The sequence below is a fragment of the Anarhichas minor genome, unplaced genomic scaffold (genome assembly GCF_050575085.1).
Source record: "Anarhichas minor isolate MPS153535 unplaced genomic scaffold, ASM5057508v1 ptg000079l, whole genome shotgun sequence".
Classification (NCBI taxonomy): domain Eukaryota; kingdom Metazoa; phylum Chordata; class Actinopteri; order Perciformes; family Anarhichadidae; genus Anarhichas; species Anarhichas minor.
This window is the reverse complement of record NW_027466525.1, coordinates 942,501-959,396: the sequence shown is the minus strand read 5'-3', so window position 1 is coordinate 959,396 and position 16,896 is coordinate 942,501. Positions and strand designations below refer to the sequence as shown.

Genomic DNA, 16,896 nt, shown 5'->3' with positions numbered 1-16,896 from the left:
GAAAAGTCTGAAAAATAAACATAATTTAGTTGTTTCCTTTTTTTCTCTTCATCAAATGAAAAGAACTCCTTCAGTCTTCCAGATCCAGAAGTCTCCGGCTCCTTCGGGGATCTGAACCATCAACCTCCGGGTCTCCTCCTACAAATCCTGATAGTTTAAAACACTGAGGAAAGTAAAGACAGCAGTCAGAAGTGAACTTCGATAAAAGATTATATTGCTGGTCTTAAATAACTATCGTCGAGTGAAACATATGCTTAGATGAACACCTTCAGTTTGATACGAACCACGACAACCTGTACACGCAGCATTTTACAATACAGTACTTTTTCCCTGCGATGGTGCAACAACTGAATCACATTTGGGCATTTCTCTTCAAACAGTAACACAAAAGTACACAACAAATACATAAATAGCTTTTGTTTCCCTTTAAATCATTTATAACGCAACTCTGTTCATGATTCTGGCTCTTGCTACGACACGTCATTTGACCGATATATAAATTAACAAACATCAACAACAAATAATAATAATAATAATAATAATAATAATAACATAAATCTGTCTAGCTTACAGAATGAAATGATGGAACAGAGATCACGTGAAGCATCAAAACAGTTTCTCCGCTTTCGATCTCCTTTATTCCAAAATGCAGAAGCTCATTTTCCCGCTTAAAGAGTTAGTTTGTGAGAGAAATGTTTGGCGCCATGTTGGCTCGAGCAGGAGTCCACCGGGACAAATAGCTTCCTGAGGGTCCAGAGCAGCGGGGTCCTCAGAAGGTGGAGACGAAAAAATCTCCAAATATGGGGCCACCTGAGTTTCTTCTTGGGAGTTCAGTTCTTCCTCTACAAGACTGGAATTAGCGCCTCCGGTGGCGGCGACTGGTATCGCGACAGCACGCGTTAAGTTGGCGAGGATCAGCCTCCCGTTCGGTGAGTTTTTCGGTCCATCGCCGTAACGTGCGGCTCAAACGTCTAAGTCAGATAGATCTGGACCCTGAGTACCTTATCGCATGTGATCTGTCGACCCCAGACCCTTTGGTGTCCTTGTTTGGCCCCCCTGATTGTGATACTATAACCGACCGTCCCCTACCTAAACTAGCACCCTCCCTTCCTCCCCCCCCCGACGTCACAAGGGTCACCGGCCGGGGCAGGCTGTGGGTTTGATGCAGCGTCCCTGGAACAGCACCAGGTTGGCGGGGCAGTGGCAGCCGGCCACGCAGGGCTTGTGGCACGGTCCGATCTCGTTCCAGTTGTCGCAGGTTATGGTGCAGCCCGGTCCGCAGGTGTCGTACACGGCGCCGTGTTTACACTGGGTCGCTGAAGGGAGGAGAGAGAAGGTTAACAAATTTATTTAAGAAATCAGTTCGGTGCATTATTCTCTAAAACGCCAGAGGGCGTACGAACAAACAAACTGCGAAGAAGCAAGAAGACAACGAGTGTAACCGGAAAAATGCTGAAACAAACTTCTTTAATGCAGAGGAGGGGTTGTGATTAACTGTAAACTCTTTCTTCATATTCAGGGACTACTTTATTGTCTTTATACAAGCCCTGTGAAGAAACAAGTCAAGTATTAAAAGCATTATAAAGAAACAAAGGTTGAATATCCTGTAAACTATTTGCCTGCAAAATATTTACTCAAATGTAGATTTTTAAGGCCTCCAGTTTCTAAAGCATTTAAAAACAAATCAACCGTCGACATGTTGCTTCTATGAATGCTATATTTGTGTCATTATCACGTCCGAAAAAGCTCAGATCGCGCCAAATTTCAGAGGTGCACGACCACCAAGCACGGGAATAAACTAAGTTTCTTGTAATTAACTGCTGGTCCTTCCTGTGGTCCATGAGAAGGTTTCACCAAAGCTTTGACATCATAAGCATCTTAAAGACAGACCCGCATTCCAAATATGGTAACTTCTGTTCATCGGTTGCGAAAAAACTACATGGCAACGGCCGTAATCCAAGATGGCGACTGCAAAATCGGCGAACTCGAGGCTTCAAAACATCAGTCCACAAACCAATGAGTGACGTCACGACGACTACGTCCGCTTCTTATAGAAGTCTGTGGCTAAACCTCTGTGAGTGAAGCCAAAACGTCGGACTCATCTGTGGTCTGTCAGTAACTTTAAATGATATTAAATGTGTGTGACACCACGTGTCATGTGAGCGATTGTAATCAGGTCACGAGCGCCGTCACTCACCCATACAGGCGGTGTCGGCCTTCCAGAGGACGGGCGCTCCCTCCCTCTCGCAGGCTCGGCTGTAGGCGATGAAGGACTCACAGTAGCAGTTTTTATGGACCGGACACTCACACATGTCCGTCACACACGACCTGCAGACGAGCAGGGCGATGAATAATACTCTTTATTGAACACGGGTGGGTTGTATCTGCATTTCCTTCAGGTTCATGCATAGAACAGTGAGTAAATAATGAACATATTCACAACATTTATCGGCATTATTCATAGAAATGGAACAGGAGTAGAACAGGCATTGCACTGTTTTCATTTGACTAGTAAAAAAACAAAACAACACACGTCAGTGAGGCCTTAAAATGTTGACGCAGCTCCAGAGACGGATGGCTTGCTAGTTAGCTAGTTAGCTTGTCCTTCTCCGACAGGGAGTGAAACGGAGGGACTGTTAGACGGCAAGCTAGCTAACTAACCAGCTGTCCGCTAGTTAGGTTGATAGCTTTAATGCTACTCTCGTTACAGAAAATGAGCCGAATAGCAGTACCAGTGTCCGCTAGTTAGCTAGCGAGCTAATTCCACAGGAAAATTAGCCGAACAAAGTTGTCACTCATGTGGCGACAGAAATGTACTTTCTACAAGTGACAAGCGTGTGTGGATGACGCATTAAATTGTGTAATTTTACTCATTTAATCTGTCTCTCTACGTTCTATAACATTACTCCTCCACTGCTCGTTTTAGTCGAAAACCTCCGCTCAGTGAGTTCACAACTTGCTGAAAGGCAGTTTACTTTATACGGAGATTAGCCTGCTACAGTGGTCGCAACAGTAAACAAAAAATGGCCGTCGCTCTGAACATCCAGCTACGTTGACTTTAATGAGAATGGTCTTTTCTACTCCTCTTCCATTTCTGTGACATTATCATTACAGTCTCTGGGTGAGAGTCTGTCCTCTGACCTGTAGAAAGGGGCGAAGTCAACCACACGGTGGCACTTCTGAAACTCCCACGACTTGATCTTCTGGCACTCCCGGTGGGCGCGGAACTTGACTTTGACGCTGCCGGGACACAGGAAGGAGGTCGGGCGGCGGGGCGGAGGCTGCTGGGAGCAAACCTCGTTTCCCTCGACGCGCCACGACTCGGCGAACTCGTCCACGTCGAACTTGAACTGGCCGTCGCCTCCCATGGTGTCGTCGCGCTTGTGGCCGTTGTAGTTGCCGCACAGTCCGCAGAGACGTCCGCGCAGGTGCGGGGCAGCCACCACCTCCACGAAACTGTCGCCGTCCCACGTGATCTCCAGACCTGCAGGGGGGGAAGACAAAGACTTCATGATCGTCCCTTCAGACTTCTCACTTCTCTACCCAACAAACCAAACAGAGGCAGCAGCGCGAGTCTTTTAGCAATAAATATTCTAGAGATCGAGCATGAAACTTTGTGGTCTGCAAAATAATCCAAAGTTCTATTTAGGAGCTTTTTCCAGAGCTTCCACCAATCTGTCAAACAGCAAAACGTTCAGTAAAAAGACCCATTTCATACTGACAACTGTGGTTTGAATCATCATTTCAAAAGCAATTCATACATTGATAAACTTACAAAAGCAATTACAAATAATTAATTCAATTAGCATTAAAATGTAGCTCATAAAAACTCAACGAAAAGCTCTAGATTATAGTGTATTTAGTTTTATTTATAATTAGTATATAAGTTATTGAGTTCACGAGGACGGTACGGATGTAAATAATGATAACATGAGGGACACATGATCGCTATTACGAATCAATGTATTGATTTATATAAGATAAGATAGAACTTTATTAACCCCAAAAGAAATTCTGGAGCCAGAAATTGATGAAAGAATAATAACAACAGAAGAATAATCGTAAACGCTTAATTTGTTTACTCTTGTATTTCATTTTTTTATTTTTTTTCTATTTTAGTTGAATTTTTTATTTATTTACTTTACTGTTATTGCTCCTGTGTTCTATTTGCACTGGTGTCAGTATTATTTATTTGCACTTAATAATTGTTATTCTTTTGTTCATATATGTTTATATTTGTATTCTTTTGTCATCTTTAATGAAACTCTGGCACAAGAATTTCCTTCGAGATAAATAAAGTTTATTCTTATCTTATAAGAAAAAACAATGGAATAAAAAAACATATAATTATTAAGTGTATAAGAAGTAATAATGACAGCAGTAAGAGTAAAGTAAATATAGTAAATGCTTACAGCTGTGCTTAATAGAAACTAAAACATGAAACAGATATTGGGATTAAATCTGCACGATGTTACAAAGAGTAATATCGCTCATGACGTCTGCTGACCTGCGATGGTGGTGAGTTTGAGCAGGTACCCGTCCAGGTCGATGTGCACCCCGGGGCCGTGGTAGGGCAGGGCGATGCGGGTCCCGTTCCTCCGGACCGTCAGGTGCTGGTGGAGGCCGAGGATCAAACCTCCGAGTCTCACCTCAACGGACTGAGTCCAGGAGAAGGAACGAGTGCGCCGGGCGTCGTTCTTCACCAACACCTAGGAGACGAACGGAGCTCCGTCAAATTCTTTAAATGTGTTGGTTGACATGGAGCCCGGCAGGAGCGTTGATATCGGTCTCCTACCATGAAGCTGGAGTCTGGGTCGTTGACGTTGTTTCCCGGTCCTCCGGATGGGACGGCGCCGCAATCACGAGTCAGCACGTACTGACAGGTTCCCTGAAAGTTAAAGGTCCTGCCGTCGAAGGTGTTGTAGTGAGGGTCGCCAAACACCGTGCACACCCCCGGCTCTGCAGAGGCACCGAGGTGAAAAGACAAAAACAGTTAAAGATGGAGAAAGAACGACCAAAAGAAACAGAAATAAGTAGCTGTCATTTGAACTTAAGAGGAGCAGCAGTGGAACACCACAATGACTGCCAGCAGCTAGAAGGTCATCTATGATACATGGTGAGATACGAGGCACTAATGCGACTCACTCAGAAGTCCATCTGTGTCTGTAGCATCACCATCGTCCAGTTTCTCACTTGTAAATAGTTTGATTCAAAGCAATATTCCGCCCACAAAGTGATCATTGGCGTATCAGTTACTCATTACATTACATTACATTACATTACATTACTCGCCTTGACTACTGGAATGAATAGTTATTTTTCCCGCATGCCTCCATGGAGAACGGAGAAGCTGAAAACTGAGAAGAGTCTTGATGATCTAAATGTTTACTTCAATTCATCAAGACTTTTTCCAGGTTTTTGATTCTCAGTTCAGCGTGGAGGCATGCGGGAAAGAATTCAAGACATGGGATGAATAATTAACATTAAAAAATTATAATTTAGTGGGTAAAGTATTCCTTTAATGGTGCGTCTAAACACAGACTGCACGTGGAACCTGTTTCGTTTTTGTTTCGCCAGGAGAAGTCAGGTACGCGCTACATAGTCTGAACTCAACTCAACGTTATGAAGAACTCCTGAAATGGTGCATTTACAGACATTTCTTCCAGAAAACCAAAGTGAAATGAGCCCAGAGCAAAACCAAGCTGAAGTTCATGGGAAACACTCAGCTGAAGCTACAGAAGCTGAGATTTGTTTTCATTCCCTTTAAGAAGGACGAATCACAGATTTAACTTTAGTTTGATTACTTTACTGAGTATCAGTCCATATGAAATACCAATAACTCGATTCACAGCTGCACCAGAACACAACTTTAACTACAAACATGAATGCATTCAAGATACTCCGTTAAGGCCTCATCTTTAAGACTTTACTTCGGTTATTTAAGGATGCGTGAATACTCTGGGAAACAGGAAGCCGGAGGGTCGAGAAGGACTTACTCACTTTCAGTGCAAACCGGACAGCAGCCGGTCCTGTTCAGGATCTTATTCTGCACGAGACGAGGCACAGACACAGAGTTAGATACTCAGAGGGAGGAGACACATGCAGGACAGATACGAGACAGAATGCAGAGCGGTAGTGAGAAACAACGCAGAGACGGAGAAGATCTGAAGAAACTAAAGAAGCGTTTGCACAGTTTAAAAGAACAATACTGAAATATGCATCAACCTGTGGAGGCCAAACACTTTCATGGGACATCAGCATGTAAAAGAAAGAATAAGCATTTCATATATCTTGTAATTAATGTTGCATTGGGTGTGTTGTTGCTCTGATACAGTCATGTTATCAGTAGTTTGGATTCACACACTTCCATATCTTTGAATCTGAGATTGTGTGATGCAAAGAGAGCAAGTGAAGCAACGATGATACGACTCAGAATACTGAGATGCAGGAAAAATAAATGTGCAAAAAGTTGTTCGCAAATCTACTTGAAAGCCTAACGATCCTCTAATTTACAAAGATTTACACTCAACTTCATTTCTTTTTTCCTTCGGGTTTGATTTACTGACGGAAAGAAATGACGCAACGGAAAGTCAAACAGTTTTCCAGGTTTTTCCAGCAACAAATGAACCGAACAATTCAACATGACAGCGAGGAGCTAAACAGTGTGTGTGCCTTGGTAGCAAACGGTCAAACCGACGCAACCTTTTCTCCACGTCGTGTAGCAAAAGTAACGCTTCTGTTCTCAAGTTCACAGTCCAACCAGGACGACCACAGAGACACCGATACTCCAGCTTCAACCGCTGAACTCTGTCTGTGTAACAGGAAACTCTGCGTGTGTGTGTGTGTGTGTGTGTGTGTGTGTGTGTGTACAGTATGTTTCAACTTCCATCAGAAGTGCAGATCAGAGGAGTCTTTCACACACTTAGTTTTTGTTGCCTCAGGGAAGCCCTTCATTCGCGCAAACACACACTCTTTTTTTCCCCTGTCTCACACACACACACACACACACACACACCACTCGTCTGTCATCACATACAGACGTTCTCTCTACACTCAATACAAACTCCAGAGTCCTAACCTCTGCACAAAGGGCAATCTCTCTCTTTGAAGAGCGCTGCCTTTTGACAAACGACACACACACAAGCACACACACTCTCTTTCTCTGACACACACACACACACACACAAGCACACACACTCTCTTTCTCTGACACACACACACACACACACACACACACACACACACACACACACACACACACACACACACACACACACACACACACACACACACAGTGACAGAGATTGGTTTTCAGGGGCCTAAATGTAGGGAACCTCTTCTTCGCTGTCACTCAAACGTCACACAGACAAAAAGCTGTTCGGAGACACGCTGTCTCCAAAAGGGACGCACACACTCTGCCGACCTGCCGCTGACCGCAGGATGACGGCATGAGAGAGTGTGTGTGTGTGTGTGAGATAACTTGGGACAGGTGTGTGTGTGTGAGTTTGTATGCCAACACTTAGCCAACGTTACCGCAACGCATCAATGTAACAAGTGTCCACTTTTTGACTTGTGAAATGTTTACCATCTATCCATACGGTGGTCTGATGATATGAAGATTTCTTCCTCAATATTTTTGTCCGTCACAACGAAAATGCTAATTAAAGGTGCAGTGTTTAGGACTTGATGACATCTAGTGGTGAGGTTGGAGTTTGCAACTAACTGAAACTTCTCTCGGGTGAACGATGATGTCCAACACAAAAATGTGCCATATCTATTCAATTCAACTTTATTTATTTAGCCCAATATCACAAAATTTGCCCCAGAGGGCTTTAAAGCATAAGACATCCTCCGTCCTTGGAAAACATACTTACAATAATATTATATTCCATTTCAGCCGATAGATCCCCGAAATTCTACCCACTGTTCCTTTAAGGAGAAGTGATGCCGTGTTCAACTTATTTACTGTGAACATAATTTACTTAACAAAATAAGTGCAAGACGTAAGAAGTATTAAAACATGCAAATAGGAACTTGCAGAAAAAGAAAAGGAAATTATTTGAATGCTTAAACATCAACGTAGCGACTCCAGCATGCCTTCCTGTTCTCCCACTTTATCACCATGACACGAGCGCACCATTAAACGGCAGCTGTTACATGTTTGTAACAAAATTAAGTGTATTCCTAACCCCTAAGCACTTAGACAGCACTTAATTATTTAAAAAAGAACCATAAATGCAAAGTGATGTTCCCCAAAATGTGAGAAACGAGCAAACGAAGACGAAAACGAAACGGAGTAAACGAGCAGGCTGCTGAAAGGTCTTCTGAAGACACTAAATCAGTAGTGAGTGAAACTTTGGTCTTTTCCTCTGGAGACAGACCACCGACATCACCCAGCCAGCCGCCTGTCTGACCACAGACGACAGGTGAGGGCTTGTTGTAACCGCTGGAAAGCGTGTGAACGTGGGACTTACGCCTGAAGCCGGCTTTGACTGCGTGACCGCCAGTGGCCGGCGGGTATGCGAGGAATCCACTCCATCACCCGCCGGCCGACAGACGACCCCTGGGCGATCTCTGCGACAGGTGAACGCAGCGCAAAAAAAAAAAAAAACTCCTTCTTCTTGCCAGAAGTTCCCAGAGCGTCTGACAGCCAACGCCACGCTCCAGCTGCTGGTGAGATCACTAAATGTGCTAAAAGGACACCTCGTTTCCTGGAAAGTGACGGGTTCAAACGCCGACTGTGTGTCTTTAAGCGAGACATCGATCCCCCGCTGGAACGTGTATCTAACTTCTGTCGTAAATCTGCCATAAACGCATTAGATAAATCCATCATACCTCCGAACAACAAGTATCAAACTGCACAAGAAAGAGATGGAACTTGAATAAAAAACAAGTCATGGCCGCTCCGCTAGTAAATCAGAGGAGTGTTGCTGTTTTTAAAGAGTCACGCGTGTGAAGTGAAAACGATGGAGTTAGTCCCGGCTGTACAGTCTGAGTGTGGGACGGATGAGACGGAGAAGGAAGCGAGTAAAGGTGGAGCGACAGAAACGGAGTTGGTGGCTGTTGAAAACAACTCTGAGTTTGTGGTGTAAACTAATGCAAACGGGACGTAAGCTGGTGATTGGCCGGCGGGGCCTGTCACTCACCGAGGGGCAGCTGGTGATTGGTACACAGTGTTTGAGCCGACACGCGATGCTTCCTTTGACGCAGGCGCAGAGGGTGCAGTTAACCGACGACCACATGTCTCCTTCCTGAAGGACAGAGGAGACACACAGAGATCAGAAGACATCCAGACATGGACACATCCATCATTCATCCATCATTCAGCTGTCACCCAACCATCATCCATCCATCCATCATTCATTCATCATCAATTCATCCAACCATCATCCATTCATTCATCCATCATTCATCCAACCATCATCCATCCATCATTCATTTATTCATCCATCTGTCGTCCAACCATCATTCATCCATCAATCATCCAATCATCATCCATTCATCCAGCCATCATTCATTCATCATTCATCCAACCATCATTCATCCATCAATCATCCAATCATCATCCATTCATCCAGCCATCATTCATTCATCATTCATCCAACCATCATTCATCCATCCATCATCCATTCATCCAACCATCATTCATCCAACCATCATTCATTCATCCAACCATCATCCAGCCATCATCCATCCATCATTCATCCAACCATCATCCATCCATCATTCATTTATTCATCCATCTGTCATCCAACCATCATTCATCCATCCATCATCCATTCATCCAACCACCATTCATCCAACCATCATTCATTCATCCAACCATCATTCATCCAACCATCATCCATCCATCATGCATCCAACCATCATCCATCCATCATTCATCCAACCATCATTCATTTATTCATCCATCTGTCACCAACCATCATTCATCCATCCATCATCCATTCATCCAACCATCATTCATCCAACCATCATTCATTCATCCAACCATCATTCATCCATCCATCATCCATTCATCCAACCATCATCCATCCACCATTCATTCATCCAACCATCATTCATCCATCATTCATCCAACCACCATCCAACCATCATTCATCCATCATTCATCCAACCATCATTCATCCAACTATCATCCAACCATCATTCATCCAACCATCATCCAACCATCATTCATCAATTCACCTATCATTCATTAATTTGTCATCCAACCATCCAACCATCTATCTGTCCAGTCCCCCCCTCCCTCCTCCCTCTCACCCTGTAGATCTTGTTCCGGACTCTGCAGTACTTCACCCCTCCCCCCCCCCTCCCTCTCCCCTCCTCCCTCTCACCCTGTAGACCTTGTTCCGGACTCTGCAGTACTTCATCCCTCCCCCCCCCTCCCTCTCCCCCCCTCCCTCTCACCCTGTAGATCTTGTTCCGGACTCTGCAGTACTTCACCCCTCCCCCCCCTCCCTCTCACCCCCTCCCTCTCACCCTGTAGATCTTGTTCCGGACTCTGCAGTACTTCACCCCTCCCCCCCTCCCTCTCCCCCCCTCCCTCTCCCCCCCTCCCTCTCACCCTGTAGATCTTGTTCCGGACTCTGCAGTACTTCACCCCTCCCCCCCCCTCCCTCTCCCCTCCTCCCTCTCACCCTGTAGACCTTGTTCCGGACTCTGCAGTACTTCATCCCTCCCCCCCTCCCTCTCCCCCCCTCCCTCTCACCCTGTAGATCTTGTTCCGGACTCTGCAGTACTTCACCCCTCCCCTCCCCTCCCTCTCCCCTCCTCCCTCTCACCCTGTAGATCTTGTTCCGGACTCTGCAGTACTTCACCCCTCCCCCCCCCCCCTCCCTCTCCCCTCCTCCCTCTCACCCTGTAGACCTTGTTCCGGACTCTGCAGTACTTCATCCCTCCCCCCCCCTCCCTCTCCCCCCCTCCCTCTCACCCTGTAGATCTTGTTCCGGACTCTGCAGTACTTCACCCCTCCCCCCCCTCCCTCTCACCCCCTCCCTCTCACCCTGTAGATCTTGTTCCGGACTCTGCAGTACTTCACCCCTCCCCCCCTCCCTCTCCCCCCCTCCCTCTCCCCCCCTCCCTCTCACCCTGTAGATCTTGTTCCGGACTCTGCAGTACTTCACCCCTCCCCCCCCCTCCCTCTCCCCTCCTCCCTCTCACCCTGTAGACCTTGTTCCGGACTCTGCAGTACTTCATCCCTCCCCCCCTCCCTCTCCCCCCCTCCCTCTCACCCTGTAGATCTTGTTCCGGACTCTGCAGTACTTCACCCCTCCCCTCCCCTCCCTCTCCCCTCCTCCCTCTCACCCTGTAGATCTTGTTCCGGACTCTGCAGTACTTCATCCCTCCCCCCCCTCCCTCTCCCCCCCCTCCCTCTCACCCTGTAGATCTTGTTCCGGACTCTGCAGTACTTCACCCCTCCCCTCCCCTCCCTCTCCCCTCCTCCCTCTCACCCTGTAGATCTTGTTCCGGACTCTGCAGTACTTCATCCCTCCCCCCCCTCCCTCCCCCCCCCTCCCTCTCACCCTGTAGATCTTGTTCCGGACTCTGCAGTACTTCACCCCTCCCCCCCTCTCACCCTGTAGATCTTGTTCCGGACTCTGCAGTACTTCATCCCTCCCCCCCCTCCCTCCCCCCCCCTCCCTCTCACCCTGTAGATCTTGTTCCGGACTCTGCAGTACTTCACCCCTCCCCCCCCCTCCCTCTCCCCCCCTCCCTCTCACCCTGTAGATCTTGTTCCGGACTCTGCAGTACTTCATCCCTCCCCCCCCTCCCTCCCCCCCCCTCCCTCTCACCCTGTAGACCTTGTTCCGGACTCTGCAGTACTTCATCCCTCCCCCCCTCCCTCCCCCCCCCCTCCCTCTCACCCTGTAGATCTTGTTCCGGACTCTGCAGTACTTCACCCCTCCCCCCCCTCCCTCTCCCCCCCTCCCTCTCACCCTGTAGACCTTGTTCCGGACTCTGCAGTACTTCATCCCTCCCCCCCTCCCTCTCCCCTCCTCCCTCTCACCCTGTAGACCTTGTTCCGGACTCTGCAGTACTTCATCCCTCCCCCCCTCCCTCCCCCCCCCTCCCTCTCACCCTGTAGATCTTGTTCCGGACTCTGCAGTACTTCACCCCTCCCCCCCCCTCCCTCTCCCCTCCTCCCTCTCACCCTGTAGATCTTGTTCCGGACTCTGCAGTACTTCATCCCTCCCCCCCCCTCCCTCTCCCCTCCTCCCTCTCACCCTGTAGATCTTGTTCCGGACTCTGCAGTACTTCACCTCCTCCACCTTCACGTAGGACAGACACTCCTCGCAGCACCGGTCGCTGTGGCAGACCCCCGGCTGTGAGCACTGCGTCTTGCACACGACTGTGGAATCCTGGAAGAATAACAATAAAAAGGACAAAGGATGAGATTCATCATTCACAGGATTCATCTTTATTCATCCAGTAACGAGGTTGTGGAGTGAACCTTAGATCAAACAGAACTCGGGGTCTTTATGTTAGAGGTGGAGGAGGAGATCCGGGTCGGTACCTTGCAGGTGCAGGTGGTGCAGTTGTCGTGTATGAAGGACGTGTCGTTCTCGTAAACTTCGCTGTGGAACAGACAGCTTCCTAAAGACAGATCAAACACCTTCCTCTGACCTGACGGAGGAGGAGGAGGAGGAGGAGGAGGAGGAGGAGGAGGAGGAGGAGTCAAAGGTAAGAAGCAGAGACACACAAAACTTATGTTGTGCATTCATAAACATTCTGAATCATGTTTGTTCAGGTTATTTAGCTTGTAAAAGTATTTGCAAGTCAATGTAAAGAGACGAACATGAAGGAATGATGAACAATGTGCTAAATATCTGCAGGTCTTCATTCCACTAATCACAGCAGCAGATAAGTTACTTATAAATGTTACTTACGTAAACGTATGGAAGTATAATCAGGAAAATGTGATTAAAGTATTTAAATGACAAGTACTAAAGCAGAAAAAATGATATATTCTGTCATTAGATTATTAGACTATTAACTAATTATTATTTTCATTATGGATTCATCTTCTGATTATTAATTGATTGATTGTTTGTAAAAAAATCTTAAAATAGTCAGACATGTCGTCACGATCACTCAGAGCCCAAAAGTGTCACAAACCCATCAGTACAATCAAACAATTATTAAAATAAATGATTAAAAGTTACAAAAATATTATTTTTAAAGCTGCATATCCTCACATTTTTTATGCAATGTTTTGCATGAAAAATGGCAAACAATTAACAAAAAAGTGTCCATTTATTTGTTTTTCTCTTACAAGCTATTTCTATGTTTAGTTTAGTTTGTAAGTAACTGAAGCTGTCAGACGAATGTAGTGAAGTAAAAAGTACAACATGTCCCTCTGAAATGTAGTGGAGTAAAAGCAGCAGGAAAAGAAAAGACTGAAGTAAAAGTACCTCAAATATATACTTAAGTAGTTCACTAGTAACTCTCCACCTCTGGTGAAGGTTCCCACCAATGACGGAGGAAACAGGAAGGAGCTAAAGGCCACCAGGTAAACCTCCTGTAGCTTTAGAGCAGTGGAGGTTTTACATCAACCACAGAGGTCAGAGAGACGGTTTACTGGTCTTTACCGAGACATCTGGGACAACACTGTCCCGGCGGGGTGTGGCTGAGGTGGGCGGGGCAGGACAGGACAGGACACACCTCCCTCATGCAGAGAGTCCGTCCTCCCTGAAACAAACAGCAGAACAACATTTCACTGACATGCGTTTCATTGCTCTTCTCTACTAACATGTACTAATGATCAGCTGTGTGACTGTAGTTCATATTTTGGGAAGCTTGTTTGGCGGCGAACAGAAATAAGAGACTCCACTTGTATACGTTTCACTTTAAAGTGCAACCGTTTGTTTATATTAAAACGTCTGCAGCCAGTTCATTTCCTGGTCTTTCTGCTTAATGTGAAACATTAACACCTAAAGATTACAGTTCAACTTTAATTCCTGGTTAAAATGTTGTTTTTAGTGTGCATGTAAATACACTAACAATGTAATAAATAGTGTCGTCAGTTGGTCAGGTTTAATGTGCATGGACTAAAAGATGTTATTTCAGAGAAAAATGAATAACAAAATAACACATTTCTGCACAATAATGTGTATGAAGAATAATTCTGTGTCAGCGAGGCCAAACTGTCACACCTCCACGTGCGTGTTTATTCGTGTTAACAAGCCTGCAGGTCGACCAAACTAGGTGCAAGCACATTAATGCTGTAATGTGTTTATGGACGCACATGCAGGGTTTGTTTGTCTAATGGGGGAGGAGGGAGAGGGGAGGGGGGGGGGAGGAAGGGGAGGAAGAAAAGTTAGGAGGAGGATGTTGATCCAACCAAAAGTTTGTTACTCCCAGGAGACTCCAACACGGACTTATTTAGAGGACAGAGGCCCCGCTCACAAACACTCACACACCGGTCAGCCTGTAAACACAAGTGTGTGTGTGTGTGTGTGTGTGTGTGTGTGTGTGTGTGTGTGTGTACTCACAGTGCAGGTGCACTTGATGCAGGGTTTGACTTCAGGACTGAACTCCTCCTTCTCTTTGTACAGGCGACCCTCAAAGATGCAACCTGCAGGACGAGACTCATCACTAAAAAATATTCTGCGTTCTATAAATTGGCCAAAGATCAAAAAAGTGGATGAAGTGAATCCTCTGAAGTTCACATGACTTCATGGAGACCCACTGGACCTGGAGTTGGTACTCACTGGGGCAGGTGGGGCAGCACTTCTTGGGGTGGATCTTGGGGTTCTTGCAGTGGACGACACACTGGACGTCCGCCTCAGTGACGACACCTTCCTGTCACAACCAGCAGGGAAACCAATCATGTCTTCACCTTCTACATTTTGTAAAGTCGTTGACGTGACTTTTGATCCGTCCTTCCTCCGTGTTTTCTTGGCTTCCTTCCGTCCATTTCTCTCCTCATTCGACGCTCCGTGTCTCTTTTATTTCCTCCTACATCATCACTTCCATTTTCCCTACTGCTCCTTGTTGTATCCTAAAGATTCTTACCTCAACTCCCTCCTTAAATTCCTCGTTCCCTCCCTGCTTCAATGTTCCCTTCAGTTTTTTTGATGCATCCCTCTCTTCACCATTTCCTTAACTCTTTCTTCTCACCCATATTTCTTTCCTTCTTTATTTCCTCTCTTCCATCCATCATTTATCCTTCTGGTTTTCCTTTCTTACTTGGCCACCTTCCTTCTTTTCCTTTGTACCTTTTCTATCATACCCCCTAAGTTGCTTCCTCCTTTCCTTCCCTCCATGTTTGCTGTCCCTCACTTTCCTCCCTCTTTCCTTCCCCTTTAGTTCCTTCCTTCCCTTTGTCCTCCCTCCTCCTGTATCTCTACCTTCCTCTGACAGCGGCATGTTTGTGTTGTTTCTCACACACACACACACACACACACACACACACACACACACACACACACACACACACACACACACACACACACACACACACACACACACACACACACACACACACACACACAGCTCTACACACCTGACAGCGTCTGGTTATGCAGGGTTTGGTGGAGCTGGTCCAGGAAACTGAGCTGTTATAAGATCTCCCATCCAACATGCAGCCTGAGAGAGAGAGAGAGAGAGAGAGAGAGAGAGAGAGAGAGAGAGAGAGAGAGAGAGAGAGAGAGAGAGAGAGAGAGAGAGAGAGAGGAGAGAGGGAGAGAGAGAGAGAGAGAGAGAGAGGGAGAGAAAGAGAGGGAGAGAGGCAGAGAGAGAGAGGGAGCGGGAGAGAGAGGGAGAGGGAGGGAGGTCATTCATATTTTGTTTTCTTAATATTAATTTTAATATAAACATAATACACATACACAGTCAAGTTCATGCTGCAAAAATAATAATCCGTATTTATCCCACGAAACTATCTTGAATGTAATCATGAACAGAAAGTATAAAGACAGTAGAAGCACACGAGGCGGGGGGGGGGGGGGGGGCATCTCTCAGCCAGGAGACCAGTCTGTTCCCAACGTTGATGTTTATTGTCACGCACCAATCACAGAAGCCCTTGTATGTGTAACGCACTTGGCAATAAAACCGTTTCTGATTCTAACAGCAGCCATGTTGGTTGTTTACGTTCTTAAGGATCATTTTAGGGGGCGTGGCTTTGGAGCTACGAGCTGTCATGCCTGTAATGCTGCTGCTTTCATTGCTAAAGAGTTGGAAACACTGGGCTGGTTTTTCAGTTGGATATTTTATTTTTTAAATCTTGCATAATCTTGCTGGTTTCTCAAGATTACCAGCCCGAGCTTTAAGTCAGATCTAAGTCCAAGTTTAAGTCCATACGTCTCTGTGAGGAGGTAAAGGAGCTGCCAGTGACTCGTCCACTCAGCACTAAATGAAACGCCTCTTCATTTCACCCGTTTACAGTAAGTGGCCTCAGATCAATGCTTGACCCTCCATACAGTGGAACCTGATCACTGCCAGTGATCCGCTTCCCTCAGTGGGAACCAAAAAAAAATCACTGCAGAGGAGGACGGATACAGCGTTATGAAAAGAAGGACGCGATCAGACGGCAGGAGATCCCACAGAGACTCGTCCCCGAACGTACACTCGTGCATGTGGACACGACAACACGTCTTCTGTCCTCTGGTTCGTTCTCCGTCACCGAGACATGAGATTCAATAAAGATACCGACACTCAAGCCAAGGGCCGGACCTTACCAAGAGCTAAAACTACACCCTAAATGTACGATGTTATAATGTTCTAATTCTTTACACGCACGGTCTGAAATATTTATATCATATATATTCTGTTATTATTCATTTTGAGAACACATTTCAAGCCAAGTACGACTCTCACTTGCACATCAGCTGGTTAATAAAGGCAGCAATAAAGTAAATTGCTCCCAGTAAAGTGAGCCGGTCTGGCTGCGAG

At 46.2% G+C, this 16,896-nt stretch overlaps 1 protein-coding gene across 1 annotated transcript in view; it reads right to left on the bottom strand.

The window, feature by feature from the left end:
- Window positions 1-1,134: 1,134 nt before the first annotated feature.
- bmper (BMP binding endothelial regulator) overlaps window positions 1,135-16,896 on the bottom strand; it is a 31,778-nt gene continuing 16,016 nt past the window's right edge. The window contains exons 4-16 of the mRNA XM_076081283.1: window positions 15,509-15,591; window positions 14,715-14,805; window positions 14,496-14,578; window positions 13,593-13,692; window positions 12,518-12,627; window positions 12,228-12,362; window positions 9,147-9,251; window positions 6,001-6,046; window positions 4,796-4,959; window positions 4,508-4,709; window positions 3,142-3,484; window positions 2,198-2,328; window positions 1,135-1,316 (exon numbers count right to left, since the gene is read on the bottom strand). Of these exons, the coding sequence (XP_075937398.1) occupies window positions 1,135-1,316; window positions 2,198-2,328; window positions 3,142-3,484; window positions 4,508-4,709; window positions 4,796-4,959; window positions 6,001-6,046; window positions 9,147-9,251; window positions 12,228-12,362; window positions 12,518-12,627; window positions 13,593-13,692; window positions 14,496-14,578; window positions 14,715-14,805; window positions 15,509-15,591 (1,775 nt within the window). The remainder of the gene's footprint in view (window positions 1,317-2,197; window positions 2,329-3,141; window positions 3,485-4,507; window positions 4,710-4,795; window positions 4,960-6,000; window positions 6,047-9,146; window positions 9,252-12,227; window positions 12,363-12,517; window positions 12,628-13,592; window positions 13,693-14,495; window positions 14,579-14,714; window positions 14,806-15,508; window positions 15,592-16,896) is intronic.